We start from the raw sequence: 17,198 nt of genomic DNA, 5'->3' as shown, positions 1-17,198 counted from the left end.
TGTGAATCATTTCATGTGCTTATTTGGCCATCTGTATCTCTTCTTTGGAGAAATGTCTATTCAAGTTCTTTGCCCATTTTTGAATCAGGTTGTTTGTTCTGCACTGTTGAGCTTTAAATTTTTTCCATATATTCTGCATATTAAATTGATATCAGATATATGATTTGCAAATATTTCCCCATTCTATAAGTCACCTTTTCAATTATGTTGGTAGTGTCTTTCCATGCACAAATTTTTTAAATTTTCATGAAGTACAATTTATCTATTTTTTTCTTTCACTACCTTTCTTTCACTACCCAAGAAATCACTGCTAAATCCAATGTCATGAAGTTTTTGTTCTACGAGTGCTATGGTTTTAGGTGTTACATTTAGACCTTTGATCCACTTTGAGCAAATTTATTTATGTAGAGTCCGACTTAATTCTCCTCTACATGGATATCCAGTTTTCTCAGCACTATTTATTAAAAAGCATGCCCTTTCCCCACTGAATGTGCTAGGCGCCCCTGTCAAAAACCACTTGGCCATATGCGTGAGCGCTCCTTTCAGGTTTCTCTCGCAGCCCGTCGGTCCACGCGTCTGACTGGACGCCGCCAGCACACTCGCATGCCTGCTGTGCTTCTGCAGTAAGTTTTGAAGCTGGCGAACATGAGTTCTCCCGGTTTGCTCTTTTTCAAGATTGTTTTGACCATTCAGGGTTCCTTTAGATTCGATACGAATTTTAGGATGGATTTTGCTATTTCTAAGATAACATCATTAAGATTTTGGAACACATTTCATTGAATCAGTAGGCAGCTTTGGGTCACATGACATTTTAGCAATATTAAGTATTCTATTTTTTTTAATGTACATACATTTTTAATGCAAAAATGCAGAAAATTTCCTTTATTAACAATTTCTCATAGATCTACCATGTAATGTCAAAGGTACCTGTAGTCCCATTAACTATGATTCTCATGACTGAAAAGAGCCAGATCAAATACATCTAGAAAAAAAGAGGCACACTAGATTATGAATTCTACTGAAGACAAAGACCATTATTTTAAATACTTTTAAATTCCCCAATTCCTGATAGGGTTCTCAGAACACAGTTTCTTGGTTAATGAATAGTAAATTGATTTATTGGTGAAATTAGCAACTATGGAGCTTCCTGATGATATAAAATCAGTGGATAATTCATAGAAACTAGCTTCCAGATTTTCATTTTAATTATTACTGTGAAACAACATAATTTAGTACCAAATGTTTAAAAACCCATTATAATTACCAGACTCTGAAACACGCATTTAGATCTCATCAACTACACAAAACTCATTTTCTTTTGAAAAAGGTAGTAGAAATCTCAAAGAATAAGGGAGAGACTACTAACTAAAGGTATGATAACTAATCGAGCACCATGATTCCATTCTCAGGACCTCCCAAGAGGCTGGAAGGAGGAAGGGAAGAAGTGAGGATGTTGGAGAAATAAGGGTCGCTCTTAACTTCTGGTCCCTTTTGTGCTGTAAGGCAATGCAAGGTCTAGCAAAAAAGAAAACTGCTGAGGATGGAGATTAAAACAAAAGCTTTTGATTCAGATCGTAAAGGAGGCCCTGGAGAACAGTAGACTCAGTTTATCCAGAAGGCAGTGCTGGAGTTGGCTTCAGCAACTAGGGGGTTTCTTCTTAGCATCCACGTCTTTTGTAATTTCTTCAAGTTTTTTTACCCAGGTTTGGTATGTCATAGTTTTGAGCCAGAAACATTCCCACCACGTTGTCAAGAGTAAATCCAAGCAAGAACTGGAGCATAGTGTCGGCAAGAAGGGCGCGAAAGGCAGTTGCAGCTCCAAGGGCCGTTGGGACCTACCTCCCCCCAATATTAAGTATTCTAATCCATGAACACATGATGTGTTTTTTTTTTTAATTTTTTTTTTTTGCAAATATCTTGTAGATATCATTGTATGTGTCTTTCACTTCCTTGGTTAAATTTATTTCTAAGTACTTCATTCTTTTCAATGCTATTACAAATGGAACCATATCATAATTTTCATTACAGATTGTTGATTGTTCATGTATAGATTTTTGTGTGCTGCCTTTGTATGCTGTTACTTCACTAAACTAATTTATGAGTTCTTTTTGTTTTGATTTGGGCTATTTCTTGTATGTGGGATCTCTAGCGTTTTCTATGTATAAGATCGTATCATCTGCAGTTATAGTATTACTTCTTCCTTTCCAATATGGATGACTTTTGTTTCTTTTTCTTGCCTAACTGCTCCAGCGAGAACTCCCAGTAGTTTGTTGAATAGAGTTGGTGAAATGGGCATCACTGTCATGTTCCTGATCTTAGAGGAAACTCTTTCAGTATTTCACTACTGAGTATCATATTTACTGTGGGTTTTTTACATAAGGCTTTTAATTCATGGAGGTACTTTCCTTCTATTCTAGCTTGTTGAGTGTTTTTATTATGAAAAGGTGGTAAGTTTTGTGTAAAATGATTTTTCTGCATCGATTAAGATGATTACATGCTTTTTATTTTTCCTTCATTTTGTTGATGTGACATATAACATTGATCAATTTTTTTTGTTTGATGAAAACACTGCATTTCAGGAATAAATTCTACTTGGTCATGGTGTATAATTCTATAAGTGTGCTGCTGAACTCTGTTTACAAGTATCTGCTGAGGATTTTTGTGTCAATGTTTATAAGGGATATCAGTCTGTAGTCTTCTTTGCTTGTAGTGTCTCTGTCTAGCTTTGGTATCAAGAATATGCTGGCCTTATAGGATGAGCTAGAAAGCATTCCCTCCTCTTTAGTTTTTTCAGAAAAGTCTAATATGGGTTCATACTAATTCGCCACTGAATGTTTGCTAGAATTCACCAGTGAAGTCATTGGGGCTGGGGCTTTTCTTTGTCAAGAGATTGTTGAGTACTGATTCAACGTCCTTACTAGTTATAGGTCTATTCAGATTTTCTATTTCTTCTTGATTTAGTCTTGGTAGGTCTTGCTGTTTCTAGGAATTTAACCATTTAATCTAAGCTGGCTCAGTCGGTAAAGAATCTGCCTGCAGTGCAGGAGACCCGGATTCAATCCTTGGGTCAGGAAGATCCCCTGGAGAAGGAAATGGCAACTCACTCTAGTATTTTTGCCTGGAAAATCCCATGGACAGAGGAGCCTGATGGGCTACAGTCCATGGGGTCACAAGAGTCAGACACGACTTAGCAACTAAACCACCATCAAATTTGTAGGCATACAATCGTTCTTAGAACTTTCATATAAACCTTTCTATTTCTGTAGAATTGGTGGCTATCACCCCATTTTCAATTTGTTAATTTGAGTCTTCTTTTTCTCTTCGTCCTTCTAGCTAAGACTGTCAATATTGTTTTTGTTCCTGTTGTTCAGTTGCCAAATCGCATCTGACTCTTCACAACCCCATGGACTGCAACATGCCAGGCCTCCTTGTCCCTCACCATCTCCCATAGTTTGCCCAAGTTCGTGTCCATTACATTAGTGATGCCATCCAACCATTTCATCCTCTGTCGCCCTTTTCTCCTTCTGCCTTCAATCTTTCCCAGCATCAGGGTCTTTCCCAATGAGTCAGCTATTCGAATCAGGTGGCCAAAGTATTGAAGTTTCAGCTTCAGCATCAATCCTTCCAATGAGTATTCATAGTTGATTTCCTTTAAGATTGACTGGTTTGATCTCCTTGCTTTCCAAGGGACTCCCAGGAGTCTTCTCCAATACCAGAGTTCAAAAGCATCAATTCTTCAGCACTCTGCCTTCTTTATGGTCCAGCTCTCACAACTGCACATGAATACTGGAAAGCCCATAGCCTTGACTATACGGATCTTTGTCGGCAAAGTGATGTCTTTGCTTTTTAACACACTGTCTAGGTTTGTCATAGCTTTCCCACCAAGAAGCAATCACCTTCTAATTTCACAGATGCAGTCACCATCCACAATGATGTTAGAGCCCAAGAAGAGGAAATCTGTCACAGCTTCCACCTTTTCCCCTTCAATTGGTCATGAAGTGCTAGGACCAGATGCCATGATCTTAGTTTTTTCAATATTTAGTTTTAAGCCGGCTTTCCCACTCTACTCCTTCACCCTCATCAAGAAGTTTTTAGTTCCTCTTTACTTTCTGCCATTAGAGTGTCATCATCTGCATATCTGAGGTTGTTGATATTTCTCCCAGCAATCTTTATTCCAGCTTGTAACTCATCCAGCCCAGCATTTCTCATGATGTGCTCTGCATATAAGTTAAACAAACAGGGTGACAATAAATAGCCTTGTCGTACTCCTTTCTCAATCCAGAGATTAAACTGCCAAGATTCACTGGATGATAAAGAAAGCAAGGGAACTAAAAAAAAACCATCTACCTCTGTTTCATTGACTACGCTGAAGCCTTTGACTTGTGGATCATAAGACAGTGTGGAAAACTCTTAAAGAAATGGGAATACCAGACCATCTTACATACTCCTGAAAAACCTAAATGCTGGTCAAGAAGCAACAGTTAGAACCTTGTATGGAACAATTGACTGGTCAATTTTGTTGGTCCCTGAAAATTGGTTTCATTGATTCTCTCCACCATTTTACTTTGGGTTTCATTTGCTCTTCTTTTCCTAGTTCCTTTAGTTGTACAGATAGGTTGCTGATTTGAGAACTTTGTTTTTTTATCTAGGCATTTATAGCTATAAATTTTTCCCTTACGACTTCTTTCACTGTGTAACTTAAGTTTTGGTATATTGTGATTTTGTTTTCATTCATCTCTATGTATTTTCTAGTTTCCCTTGTGATTTCTTCTTTGATCTATTGGTTGTTTAAAAATGTTTTACTTAACTTCCACAAATTCATGAATTTACTAGATTGTATTCTGCTACTGATTTCTAATTTTATCCCATTGTGACTGGAGAAGATACTCTGAATGATATCTTTTACAATCTATTGAGACTGAACTTATAGCTTAACACACATTCTATCCTGGAAAATATCCCATGTGTACTCAAGACATGTGTATGTTGCTGATATTGAGTAGAGTGTTCTGTATGTCTTAAACAACTGGTTTATTGTGTTAAGTTCTCTATTCCCTTATTTAAATACTGTCTGGTTATTCTATAGAATATTGTGAGTAGGTACTGAAGTCTCTTAACTATTTCTGTAGTACTGTCTCTTTCTCCTCTCAATTCCCATAGTTTTCGCTTCATTTATTTTGGTGGTCTGAAATTAGGTACAAAAATATTTATAACTGCTTTATCACTGTATTGAAACTTTAATTATATGTTTATTACTAAAATGCCCTTTTTGATTTAATTAAAATTATCTTACTACTTCTACAGAAATAAAAATCAAGGTGAGATTGCAGGACAACTTTAAAAAACAAAACTATTACATTTTATATTTATTTATCGATGTGAATTCAAATTGTGCAAAAAATAAAAGGACACTGATGCTAATTTCAAAGTTTTTGCACTCAACAAAATGTCTCACGGTTATAATTCATTATAGATTCTAGCACCAGTAAATCATATAAACAAAGTCATACTACAGAATACCATTTTTAACCTGTTTTATATTTGGGATGGATTGTTTATTAGAGAAAAAAAGAATGTCACTGCTAAAAAAGTAAATGAAAACAGTATTCTATGGCTATACCATGGTACCTTTCAGGGTAGAGAAACACAAAATACAGATCTTAAGTAGGGAATGTCAAATAAGCTAAGGGAAAAATTGACAGACTATACTAATTTTCAGAATTGTCAGCCAAAATTTTTTGCCATTATATAACCTACATATATCTAACGGCAACAATGGTGACAGTCATATCCAGTGTCATTCACACGGGCTGGAGACAGCCAACTGTACACACTTCTTCGTAATGGTACATTCAATGATACCAGGTTACTAGCTTGAAACGGGCGATAATAGGAATTTGTATTTCATGAAAATCTGCAAACAAAATAAATTGGGGTTTTTCTTTTTTTGAAATCCATACTCCACCCTGACCAACAGACAAGGTGTTAAATATTTACCAGTACAACACTGGAAATATCACACTTCTGAAGGTATTTTGATTACAAAGGTCATTTAACTAGCTCCATGATGCTTTAAAACAGAATCATTTTCCAAATAAACAAAGGCAGAATAAAATTTAAAATAAAAATCTGTTCCCAAGAAAGCTATATGTTGAAAAATAAAGGCGAGGAAACAACTACATATTAACACAGTCCATTTCATCTGAAATTTATATAGTCCTTTCTTTAGGAATGCATCTTCATATATGTGCTATGGTACAGGGCCTCTCTCTTATAGAGGTTTCTAACTTTCTCAATAATTTGAGGTCAAACAAAATAAGCTCCTTCTTTCTGAGACTGATCAGCTTTTAATATTTAAAGAAAGTAAATCTATAGTCCCAGGATCTTCTCTTTTATGCTCAATCTCTATTTAAAGATTATAAAGATTTAAAGTAAAACAAGTGAAATGCTGCTATTGATGTTAGGGAAAATCCATTATATAGAGTATAATGCATTTTTATAAAGAAAAGTATACCTTATACCATGACAACTTCAGCAAATCAAGCAACAATGAAATTAATATTAAATGTTAGAATATCAAAATAGATAAAACACTTATTTTGAGTATTTAGAAACCCAACCTTACAACTTTAGCCTGACATTTATCATAATCTATTCTGCATCAATTAAACACCAACTCATTTTCTCAGTCCTCCTATCTGTTCCTTTACCAGATTTCTCCAGCTGCTTCCTCAGACTGGGCCTGCCACACTGAGGCTGGACTCAAAGAACAGTCTTGAGCCTGAGAAGCTCCCTTAGTACTTGAGGGATATTCCTTTTATCTGTCCCTCACATCTGTGCTCCAGTTTACTCTGACTTTTATCCATTGCCTTAAAAATCATTACAAATCCACCATGTTACAGTCCTTATGCTAGGCCCTGTAAACATAATGGTAGACAAGATCAAAATGTCCACGACTTTCATGGAGGGCAGTCTGCTAGGAAAGACATCCACTGAACAAATAATCTCATTTAAAAAAAATTAGAAATGCTAGGAAAGAAAAGTGTACGACTCCATGAATATGTTAACCAGGAGACGATCTTCCTCTGTACGCTCTGGAAAAGCTTCCCTGAGAAAGTAAAATTTAACTCAAGACCTGAAGAATGGTTCAAGGCATAAGAAACAGTACTTTCCAGCTGCAAACATGTTGGTTTCACCTTTGTTGGTACTTTTATTTCCACTATTGCTGTCTCCTAGCATTTCTCTCCTAATTTTTTTCCCATGATTTTTGTATTTTTACGTTTTACAATGTTGTGTTGGTTTCTGCCATACAACAGTGTAAATCACACCTAAGTATACATATGTCCCCTCCCTCCTAATCCTCTCATATACCCCTCACCCCATCCCACCCCTCTAGCTTGTCACAGAGCACTGATTTGAGCTCCCTGTGTTATAAGAAACTTCCCATTAGCTGTCTATTTTACATATTCTCCTTAATATTATTGTATCTAGCTACTAATGCTGATCCTTTTTAATCCCCATAATAGTATCAGCTAATGTTTACTGAGCTTATACTACTCAGAAGATATCATTCTAAGCAATTTAAATAAATGAACTCATTTAACCCTCACAATGATCATATGAGACAGGTTGTACTTCATATCACAGATGAGGAATCAGAGGTAGAGCCACGGTAAGCAACTTGTAGGAAATTACATAGCTACTGGTACTAGTCCTTGCATGACCATCATGTCCCTCGTAACTTATCACTCTTACAGAAACCCTCAAGGCACCAAGCTACATTAGCAACATTATTGGGCAAAGAATACAAAGTTTCCTATATCCTCTGAACTGCTATCATCTTCAGCTAGACAGGATCATGTTTATTGTCTCCAGTTTTCAGAAATTATGAATAAAAGACTGACCAGGGTAGCCTATACTAAAACATCTTCAAGAGCAAGAAAAATGTCTTTAGAACAAGTAGTACTTTCTTACAAAAAATTATTCTCCCAGAATATGAAATAATGAAAAATGGGAAAGGAGAAAGAATTATAATTTGTTTAATTCCTTCTGTATCTCCCAAGGCTTCCCTGGTGGCCCAGTCAGTAAAGAGTCTCCCTGCAGTGCAGGAGACCCGGGTTCGATCCTTGGGTCAGAAAGATCCCCTGGAGAAGGAAATGGCAACACACTCCAGTATTCTTGCCTGGAGACTTCCATGGACAGAGGAGCCTGGTGAGCTACAGTCCACAAGGTCACAAAGAGTAACTCCCAAGGAAGAGAAAAAGTGAAAGTGAAAGTCACTCAGCTGTGTGCGACCCTTTGTGACCCTATGGGTAGCCTTTCCCTTCTCCAGGGGATCTTCCTAACTCAGGGATTGAACCCAGGTCTCCTGCATTGCAGGCAGATGCTTTAACAGCTGAGCCACAAGGGAAGCCCAAGAATACCGAAATGGGTAGCCTATCCCTTCTCCAGCGGATCTTCCCGACCCAGGAATTGAACCGGGGTCCCCTGAATTGCAGGCGGATTCTTTACCAACTGAGCACCAGGGAAGCCCTAAGGGAGAAAAAAATATGAGCAATTCTTTTTTCTTTTAATTCAAACTCATAAATATTTGCACAATTAATATATGTAGTGAATAGGCTATGATAAAGAAGAAATTCCCAAAACCAATTATTTTCTTTAAGTAAGCATCTTTTAAATATCAAAGAAAAGGAAATAATTATTAAATTATCAAGGCCTCACTCAAAACTACATGTAGATTTTTTTAAAGTTCTTATTATGATCAAGAGTTTCATTTGTAAATTTATCATTGAAGGTGATGTGAAAAACAGTAATTAAGTGGGTGATTGATACAGGTGAATGTATGACTCATAGTTTGCAAAGGAATATGATTTTGGAGAAAAGGCTCAGAAAGAAAAGCAGCAAATAATGGATTCTGGAAGAATGAAGACCTTTCCTGTCCAAGGACTGTCAGCAGTTCTTTATTACTTGAAGATTAAGGGAATAGTGAATAAAGCTGTCTGCCAGACAGCAGAAAAGGTAAGAAATAACATTGTCTCTAAGTGTACCTCACATTAAAGTTCTCAGAAATAACATTCATAAAATTAAACTTTCAATAAAAAGTAACTAGAAAACTCAACTCAAATTAGAACAACAGAAACATAAAAACAAACCAACATTACATTTATCAGGAACTTAAACAATGAAACAGCAGGGTAGGTTAAGTTATAGAATTGCCTAATTTTATTCCACTTGGTTTTTGAAAAAAGGCAGATACAATACTGAATTAGGAGGAGATTTTATGGGGTTTGTTTTTCTTTGGTTATTTCTCTACTTCACAGGTTACTGGACCAGGTAAAGTAGATTATCCTCCAAAAAAATGGGTTGGTCTCATCCAATCACTGGAAAGCCTTAATAGAACAACCACTGCCCTCCCTGGAACAGGGAGAAATGCTTCCAGTCAACTGCTTTTGGACTCAAACTGGAAGTCTTAAGTGAATCTCCAGCCTGCCAGCCTACTATGGAGATTCTGAATTTACCAACCCTCTATAGTCATTTGAGGCAATTCTTTAAAATCAATCAATCTCTCCTTCTCTTTTAACAACCACATATATACTCACGCCTCCCCAATACATCCTGTTGGTCCTATTTCTCTGGAGAATTCTCAGTAAGACAGCAGCGTAGCTGAAAACTTAGCCTAAGAAAATGGGATGGGAATTGAAATTTCTACCTTTGTCTCCAGTCATTCCTAAAAAGATTAAAATTCTCAAGAAGCTATAATAGAATTTCATTTTCATATCCTAACCACATAAAATATGATATTCTTTTCCTTTTAAAACTGTTATTTGATGAAACTAACCAACTCTGGAAAACAGTTTGCCAGATTCTCAAAAAGTTAGGCATAGAGTTAGCACATGACCCAGCATCTACTCCAAGGCACATGCCCAAAAGAACTCAATACATGTTCACACAAAAACTTTTACATGAATGTTCATAGCAGCATTTCAGAGTAGTCTAAACATGGAAACATAAACCTCATCAATTGACGAATGGATTAAAAAAAAAAATCATATCCATACAATGGAATGATTCAGGAATAAAAAGAAATAATTACTGACACACATCACAACATGGATAAATCTTGAAAACATGCTAAGTAAAAGGTAGGCAGAAAAGATCACAAACTGCATGAATTCACTGATATGAAATGTCCAGATCAGACAAATCCATATGGACAAAAAAATAGATCAGCAAGTTGTCAGGCACAAGGAGAAGGGAATCAATGGGGAGTGAATGCTAATGGGTTTGGGGTTTCCTACTGGGATAATAAGAATGTTCTTGCATTATACAGTGGTGATAATTGTATAACCTTGTAAATACACTAAAAACCATTTAAATGTGAACATTAAGTGAATTGTATTTCAAGTAAAAAGTGTTAGAAAATATAAGATTAATCAACTTACCTGCCCTTTTTGTGGTGCCAAACAACGAACAACTTCATCCACCATCACTGGAATATGTAACTTAGTCATCACTTCAGAATCTCTATCTTGAGATCTGTGTAACTCCTCAACTCCAGTTTGATCTGTTTCCTCCTGGGCTTCATATTCATTATATCTTTCTGCTGTAGCATGTATTTTTTTTGGCCAGACACCCAAATTAAATATGCCAGATTCCAACCGGCAAGAAAGAAAATTTTTATGGATTCTACAAAAATATGGGTATCGAAGCATTCTGTAGATCAACAAATCTAGAAAAAAATTAAAATTATGATTGTTGGATTTTTTTTTAACGAATGTTATAACACTTGGGGGAAAGCAAATTAGTGTGCAATATTTACCACATGAAAAATACATAAAACTCATCATTTCAAACCAGTGACGGTGACTACCCTCCTTACATAAGGCAAGGAACCCAAGAGAACCCCAGAGACTATTTGAAAATATAATTTTTAAAGTGGCCTGATAAGCTCTAAGACCATTAATGTTTTAACCATCAGAGATATGAATATTTATTAATCATAATTTTCTGAAATATGTTTTTTTGAATTTTAATTAAGTCTAAAGAATGGGTTCAATGCATCAAAACCATTAATCTGAAAAAGCTATCTAGACGGCTGAAGGGATTATAAATATCATTCTATTTTAGGTTCACATGTTCTTTAATTTCAAGCCCTTTTAATTGTTTTTCACATAATGCTAAATCTTAATTTTCAATTTAACTTTGAGAAACTGAAAAAAAGCTATGCATGTACAACCGAAAAGAAAAAGAGGTTATCAGTCTGTGAAAAAAACCTTATAGATTTGTCATGGATAATTTTTGACAAAATCATCTCACCATGCCCTGTATCAGTGACAAATATATCATTTTAAACTATACTTTATAAACACTCCACTGAACACACTTTGACATTTCACATCCAACATTGTTTTAATTGTCTGTTCCCTGCCCCCAACAAAAAATCAAGTAAATGACTGATACATTCTTTTTTTCCCCTCTAACTTGCTCCGTTTTATTCTGGAATGTTCAACTCTAAAATGAAGAGGAAAAAACATAATTTATGAAATATATTAACAGAATACCTTTTGAAAATATTATGCTCTTTACTCCAAATGTTGTTTGCGGTTGCAAACAACATTTTTGACATTATTACAATAAATAACAATTTAACACTACTCTTCCTTCCTCATGAATTATGAGTTACTGAGAAGTTAGAACCACACCTTTATATCCACAAAATTAGATGCATACTAGGTGCTCAACATTTGTTTTCTTGGGGGGAAAAAAACTGGTTCGATAAATTCCAGATTCTACAGAATTAATGTTTGTATCAAACCTTGCTTTAGAAATTTCACCTGTCTCCCTAACCCTACAAAAAACCAAATTCTCAAAATAGCCAAGAAAGATAAATTTTGCTTAAGTATGCCTTAACTTCCTTTTGCAATAGAAAATGAAGAATAATGTTGAGAAGTCAATTACATGTAATAATTGTAAAATAAAAATATATATTTGATATTGTATATAGTATCAGTAAGATGTAACTGTGAGGATAAAATGTCAACTGTACCAAAGACATAATTCACTAATTATGTTGCAAATATGACACAGAAAAACTATGCCAAAAAATTTTGTTAAATGAGTGTTTTAATTTTAGATGTTCAGTATAACATCTGTATAACAACTATATATATAAATGCTATATAATGTTATATAACAGTGTAACAATTTTAGTTGTTCAGCAGTTAACAAATTAGCCAGATTATGAATTATGCCTTATGCTTTCCAGAAAGTTTACACAAGCCAAACTATGCTCTAACTTGGCATTTCTAACATATTTCAAAATAAATGCTAACATTTATTGAGCACTTACTAAGTACCACTTACTAGTCCAAGCACACTATATGTACTAACTCATTCAATCGTTACTCCAGCACTTAGAGGTAGGTACTATTATTATTTCCATTTTACAGAGGAGAAAACAGAGAAGTAATCTGCAAAAGGTCACACAGCTGGAGAGTCACAAAGCTAGAACTGTAACACCAGCATTCTTTCCCCAGAATTGTTTATCTTAACCTATATGTTATAAACACAGCCAACTGGCTTTATTTAATACAGTCATGTAATTGAAAGATACTTTGATTACACTGACTATGTATTTTTAGTATGCCATGAATTAGACATCTTTTTTAAGGAGCCAGTATCCTACTGTTGGTCTACTCCACCTGGAAACACAGTATACCGTGTGGCTCCCAACAGAAGACCCTGTAAGGATGCACAGCCCTAAATACTGGAATCTGGAGTATTTAAACAATACAACTAAAACTGATTCTATTATTCTGCCTATCCAATACATGTAAACAATCTAAACTGGATGTTCAGATTTTGGATAATTTTTTTTAACAAAACAAGCAATCGAACAAATAAAAAAGTCCATCAATTCCAATATCAGAATCAGAACCATGCAGGGAAAGGCAAGTAGGATTTAAAAAAAAGAAGTTTTCAACAGCATTGAATTTTCTTCTGCAATCAATTTCTTTGTATTTACTCAAATATATTCAAGGTACAAAGCCTGTAGAGTTTATTATGCATGAATTGGCTACTAACCTGAGTAAGCACAGAGAAAACATTTCAGTAATTAACCTTCCTCTTTGGTTGTGTTTTTTAACATGTCCCTAAAAATGGAAGGGGGCAAGCTCTAAAGGAAATCCCCTCTCTTCTGCAGCCCAATCTCCTACCAGGTAACTCAGAGCACTCCTGCAGTCTGCTAAGAACCAGCCACCCTGAAAGATTTAAGATAGTTTTAGGTTCACTCTGTTTACATTAAAGAAGCAGGATATCAGGAAATCTAAGCTCTAGAGCCAACTCTGTGGTTTCCTAGGTAAGCCATTTAAGCCTACCAGCAAAATTCAGTCTAAGCGGCTGAGACCACGGAATTAGCCTGGTTACTCTTTTAAACGTGGGAACATAAAGGTGAGCGATACCTTTGAAAACTACTTCCTCAACGGTACTACCAATTACCATCATTGCAGTCAGCTCCCCCTACAGAGAAAACTCTTTGGAAATTTAATTCCTAAAGCCAAAAAGTCGACCTGGAGGCTGGCAACCGAACGCAGAGAACGTGAAAAAGGTCCTAAAGAAGAAGAAGAAGGAAAAAAAAATCCATTCTTTTGCGTAAGAATTACACTCGGACGAGGGAAACTGTTTAGAAACTTCTGAACTCGGTATGAAAAGAGTGCTGAGGAGAGTAAGCGTGAGAGCAGAGGCGGAGTTTCCTTTGCGCGGGGCGAATCCGTCGTCCCCTGGAAGTTCCCCCACAGGCGTGGAACGGGTTCCAAAGGAGCTCCCGGGACTCGACCACCTTCTCCTCACCTGAGGAACGAAGATTTCTCAGTTAGCCTCCAACTCGGGCCTGCGACAAACACTACAGTCCGGGAAATTCTGAATTTGCCGCTCGCCCAGGTCCCAGCCCTGGGGGAAACTTGCGAGGACGGACAGATTGGGCCCACGTCCGCCCCAGCAACCGAGGACCGTCTGCCTTTGGTTCCGTTGCTTCCAGTCCCCAGCTGCCAAAGGGTCCCGCAGGCGCTTGGGCTCCAAAAGGTGTTCCTGGGGGTGGGGTGGGATATAAATTCCCATCATTGCCAGCTTTAAATTCACTTTTACTTTTTTATGTGGCTGATGCAACTTCAAATCTAACTTTTCATTTTATCTTTTTCTCCACTCTTTTCATTTTACTCTAAACCTTTGTTAAATTGCTGTGTTCTAAGTAAGACGGCAGTTAGTTATACGCTTAATTCCTAACAAAAGGTGGGAATTTCTGTCTCCTTAGCACTACGTGTTTGAAAAATTTTGGTTCTTTTGCCTTCATTTCGTTACAAAATACACCAGTTTCCTATCAGTTCTATTACACTCCTTATTGACTTGCTAATCAAAGAGAAGCCAGCTGCCAGACATTGACATTGACTATAACATTATAATGACATTGACTATAACATTAAAATTTCTCTTATTCCTTAAGAATATGAACTTCATAATCTTTTAAACAGCGTGATGCAGAATTTAAATGTAAAATAAGCACTAGATTAGGTGTAGAAACACCCATGAAATTGGTTCAGCCTTATACAATGTGGCTATCGAAAAGGAAGAAATTTAAACACTTCTCCTTTAGCAATGATCAGTACAATTTTACAAGGAATTGGTAAAACATGCCTATTTTCAGACTAAATTAGGATATCATATTAATATCACTTAATCTAGAAAGTATTTCAGAAACAAGTGACTCCATTCTGAATTGGCTGGGTTGTACCCTTCAAAAGAAACATTTTTCTTCAGAGATTTTTTGAAAACTTCAGTTTTCTTTTCAGTAAAATACATAGTATATACATCTCATGGGCTGTTTTGAAACTTGGAAGTGATTAGATAGTATATATAAAATTAATAAAATGCCCAGAACATCAAAGGTAAAGTACCACAGAGTGAGTGCATATTTGAAATGAAATAAAATAAAAAGCCTTCTCAATTTTACTACCAAACCCAGTACCATACAAATCACTATCTCATTAGCTAAGATCCATCTAGTACAGCCAGCAATTAGTAGCTTGATTGATGCTCTATCCAGTGCTCAGAAATAATCATATATTATGTATCATATACAATACAAAGTGCTTCTGATTTTCTTCAATATGAAATAAATGCCTATGAAGGTTTCCCCTACATTGTTCACTTATAATACTCTACACTTAGTGGTGTGCCATCCTGTATATATGGTGATGTTGAATCACTAGAACATAAGCTCCAAGAGGGCCAGGAGTTTGACTCAACTGTGTGCTATTATGTCCTTAAAATATACAATCAATAACTGCTGAATGAATGGATACAACAATAGTAACATAAGAACAACAAAAATTCAGATAATACCATTAAAAATATCCTGAGAAACAAACGATGAATTCTCTTAGCAAACACATCTGCCATTTTTTTCCAGATATATATATTTTTCTTTTTATAGTTACATTCTAAAATTCTAACTACAACCCAGGACTTAAAAGCCCACTGAATCCAATAATGAACTAGGCCAATAAATTTAAATAAATTTATTTTGTAATGTCATCTTAGAAAGAAATGGAAAAAACAGTCATACAACAAATAGTTTGACAGACAGCAGGCACTGAGGGAATGGGCCTGGGGTTCCTGAGCAATGAAGCCTGGGGCCTCCAACCAAAAGTCCTGGACTTTCGATTAATTTAGATGAATTGACCCCAGTTCTGTCCAAATGAAAGTGGCTGGAAGGAACAGGCCCCTATAGCTTCCAGGTCGCGGGACCTGTGCCTTGGAGGCCTCATTGTTTAAAAGAGAAAAGGAGAAAGTAAACACACAAAACCCATTAATCCATACCCAACAGGCTCCGCCTCTCCCCTAGCAGAGGGCATGGCCTAGCCCTGCCCGCACTCGTCTCACTCACACCCTGAACCCAGGGACCGGGCCCGAGCCCGCGGTCTGAAGGCTTCCTGAAGATCCCAGGTGGCTGCCTCCCACCTGCAGCTGCAGCCTAACCCCGCCCACCTCAGCCAACGCCTCCGGAAACAGCCTCCGCGTTGCCACGGTGACGCGGAGTAAAGCAGCTTCTAGTGCTCCGCGCCGCTAAGACGCCTGGCGCCAAACTGCAGCGCGCCACGGCCACGTCCTGCGTGGTGACGTCACGAAGACGGCAGCCAATGAAAAGAGGCGCTGAGGAAGCTGGCTTGAGTTTGAATCTCGAGGCTGAGTTTGAATAACCGGGTGGCGGACAATCGAGTGAAGAGTCCCTGAAACTTTCTGGGCCTGAGGTGAGTGTAAGGCTAGAGGAGAAAACTGATCTCGGGGACTTTTTTCGGATGACCTATCTCGCTGGAAGCGGAGAGGTCCCGCCGCCTCAGGAATAGAGGACCAACTGGGTTTGTTGACAAGCCCGGAAGCGTTAAGCGCGGCTTTGGTGTTGCGGGTGGGCCTGGTTAAGGTTCCTTGAGGAGAAAGTGAAGGGAAGAAGGAACTTGAGAACGCACTAGAATGTGACTCTGCCTGAACGAGAGTCCTCGACGGCTCAGCAGAAAGATCAGGAGTCTGCTACCTGAAATTCTGAGGAAGTCGGAAATTTTAAAGGGCATCCTGGCTCTTTTCCCAGACTTTGGCAGAACACTAACTGTTCAGTACCTTACAGTGCAAAGTTCCTTCCGGACTCCATATACAGAGTGTTTAGTTTTGAAGTATAACTAACTATAGGCTTAACTATCAGATGAGGAGCCTTGGTTCACCAACTTGCAAACTTTTTGTCCAGCGAGGTTCTGCTGTTAACCTGTCAAAGATCAGCTGGGAACCTTCCCCGAGCCCCAGTTGTAGCATCAAGATAAAACCTGCCAACAGTGACTAATTTGGGGTTTACTGAGGATCAGCCAGGCTATGGAACAGACACTGGTAGATGATGCTCTGCAAATGAAAAATACTTAAAGCACAGAGAATCAGTTCTTCTACCATTGCTTCTTAAGTTTCTGCGAGATTCGCCTTGAGGAGTGTTCGTTAGGCACTCCGTTTCAGAGAAGTCAAGGCTGACTGCTGTTTATGACATTATTTGGCCAGAATTGAAAATTTGTGTCGCATAGTGTATAGGTTACTAATTTTTAACAACCAGGTAGGATGTGTTAGGCATTCTACAGGTTTCAGTTGATAGTGTTATTCTACCATGG

General features: G+C 37.2%; 3 protein-coding genes across 10 annotated transcripts in view; 1 reads left to right on the top strand and 2 right to left on the bottom strand.

The window, feature by feature from the left end:
• METTL15 (methyltransferase 15, mitochondrial 12S rRNA N4-cytidine) overlaps positions 1-16,143 on the bottom strand; it is a 206,712-nt gene extending 190,569 nt beyond the window's left edge. Inside the window, exons 1-3 of one of the 7 annotated variants that reach the window (XM_070472972.1) lie at positions 16,042-16,143; positions 13,849-14,085; positions 10,443-10,729 (exon numbers count right to left, since the gene is read on the bottom strand). In XM_070472972.1, the coding sequence (XP_070329073.1) occupies positions 10,443-10,712 (270 nt within the window). In that variant the 5' untranslated portion in view covers positions 10,713-10,729; positions 13,849-14,085; positions 16,042-16,143. The other 6 variants (XM_070472971.1, XM_070472973.1, XM_070472974.1 and 3 more) reach the window with 6 other exon arrangements.
• Positions 1,097-10,533, bottom strand: LOC110145085 (short transmembrane mitochondrial protein 1). The gene is given in 3 exon segments (XM_070472979.1): positions 1,097-1,699; positions 1,701-4,217; positions 10,443-10,533. Coding segments are annotated over 2 exon segments (144 nt in total). The 5' UTR covers positions 1,782-4,217; positions 10,443-10,533; the 3' UTR covers positions 1,097-1,636.
• Positions 16,144-16,195: 52 nt separating the features above from the next.
• KIF18A (kinesin family member 18A) overlaps positions 16,196-17,198 on the top strand; it is an 87,788-nt gene continuing 86,785 nt past the window's right edge. Inside the window, exon 1 of one of the 2 annotated variants that reach the window (XM_020905254.2) lies at positions 16,196-16,304. The gene's annotated coding sequence lies outside the window, so the exon portion shown is untranslated. The remainder of the gene's footprint in view (positions 16,305-17,198) is intronic. The other variant, XM_020905255.2, reaches the window with a different exon arrangement.

The sequence above is a fragment of the Odocoileus virginianus genome, chromosome 10 (assembly GCF_023699985.2).
Source record: "Odocoileus virginianus isolate 20LAN1187 ecotype Illinois chromosome 10, Ovbor_1.2, whole genome shotgun sequence".
Taxonomy (NCBI): Eukaryota; Metazoa; Chordata; class Mammalia; order Artiodactyla; family Cervidae; genus Odocoileus; species Odocoileus virginianus.
The sequence above is the reverse complement of the archived record's forward strand: the minus strand, read 5'-3'. Positions and strand labels throughout refer to the sequence as shown.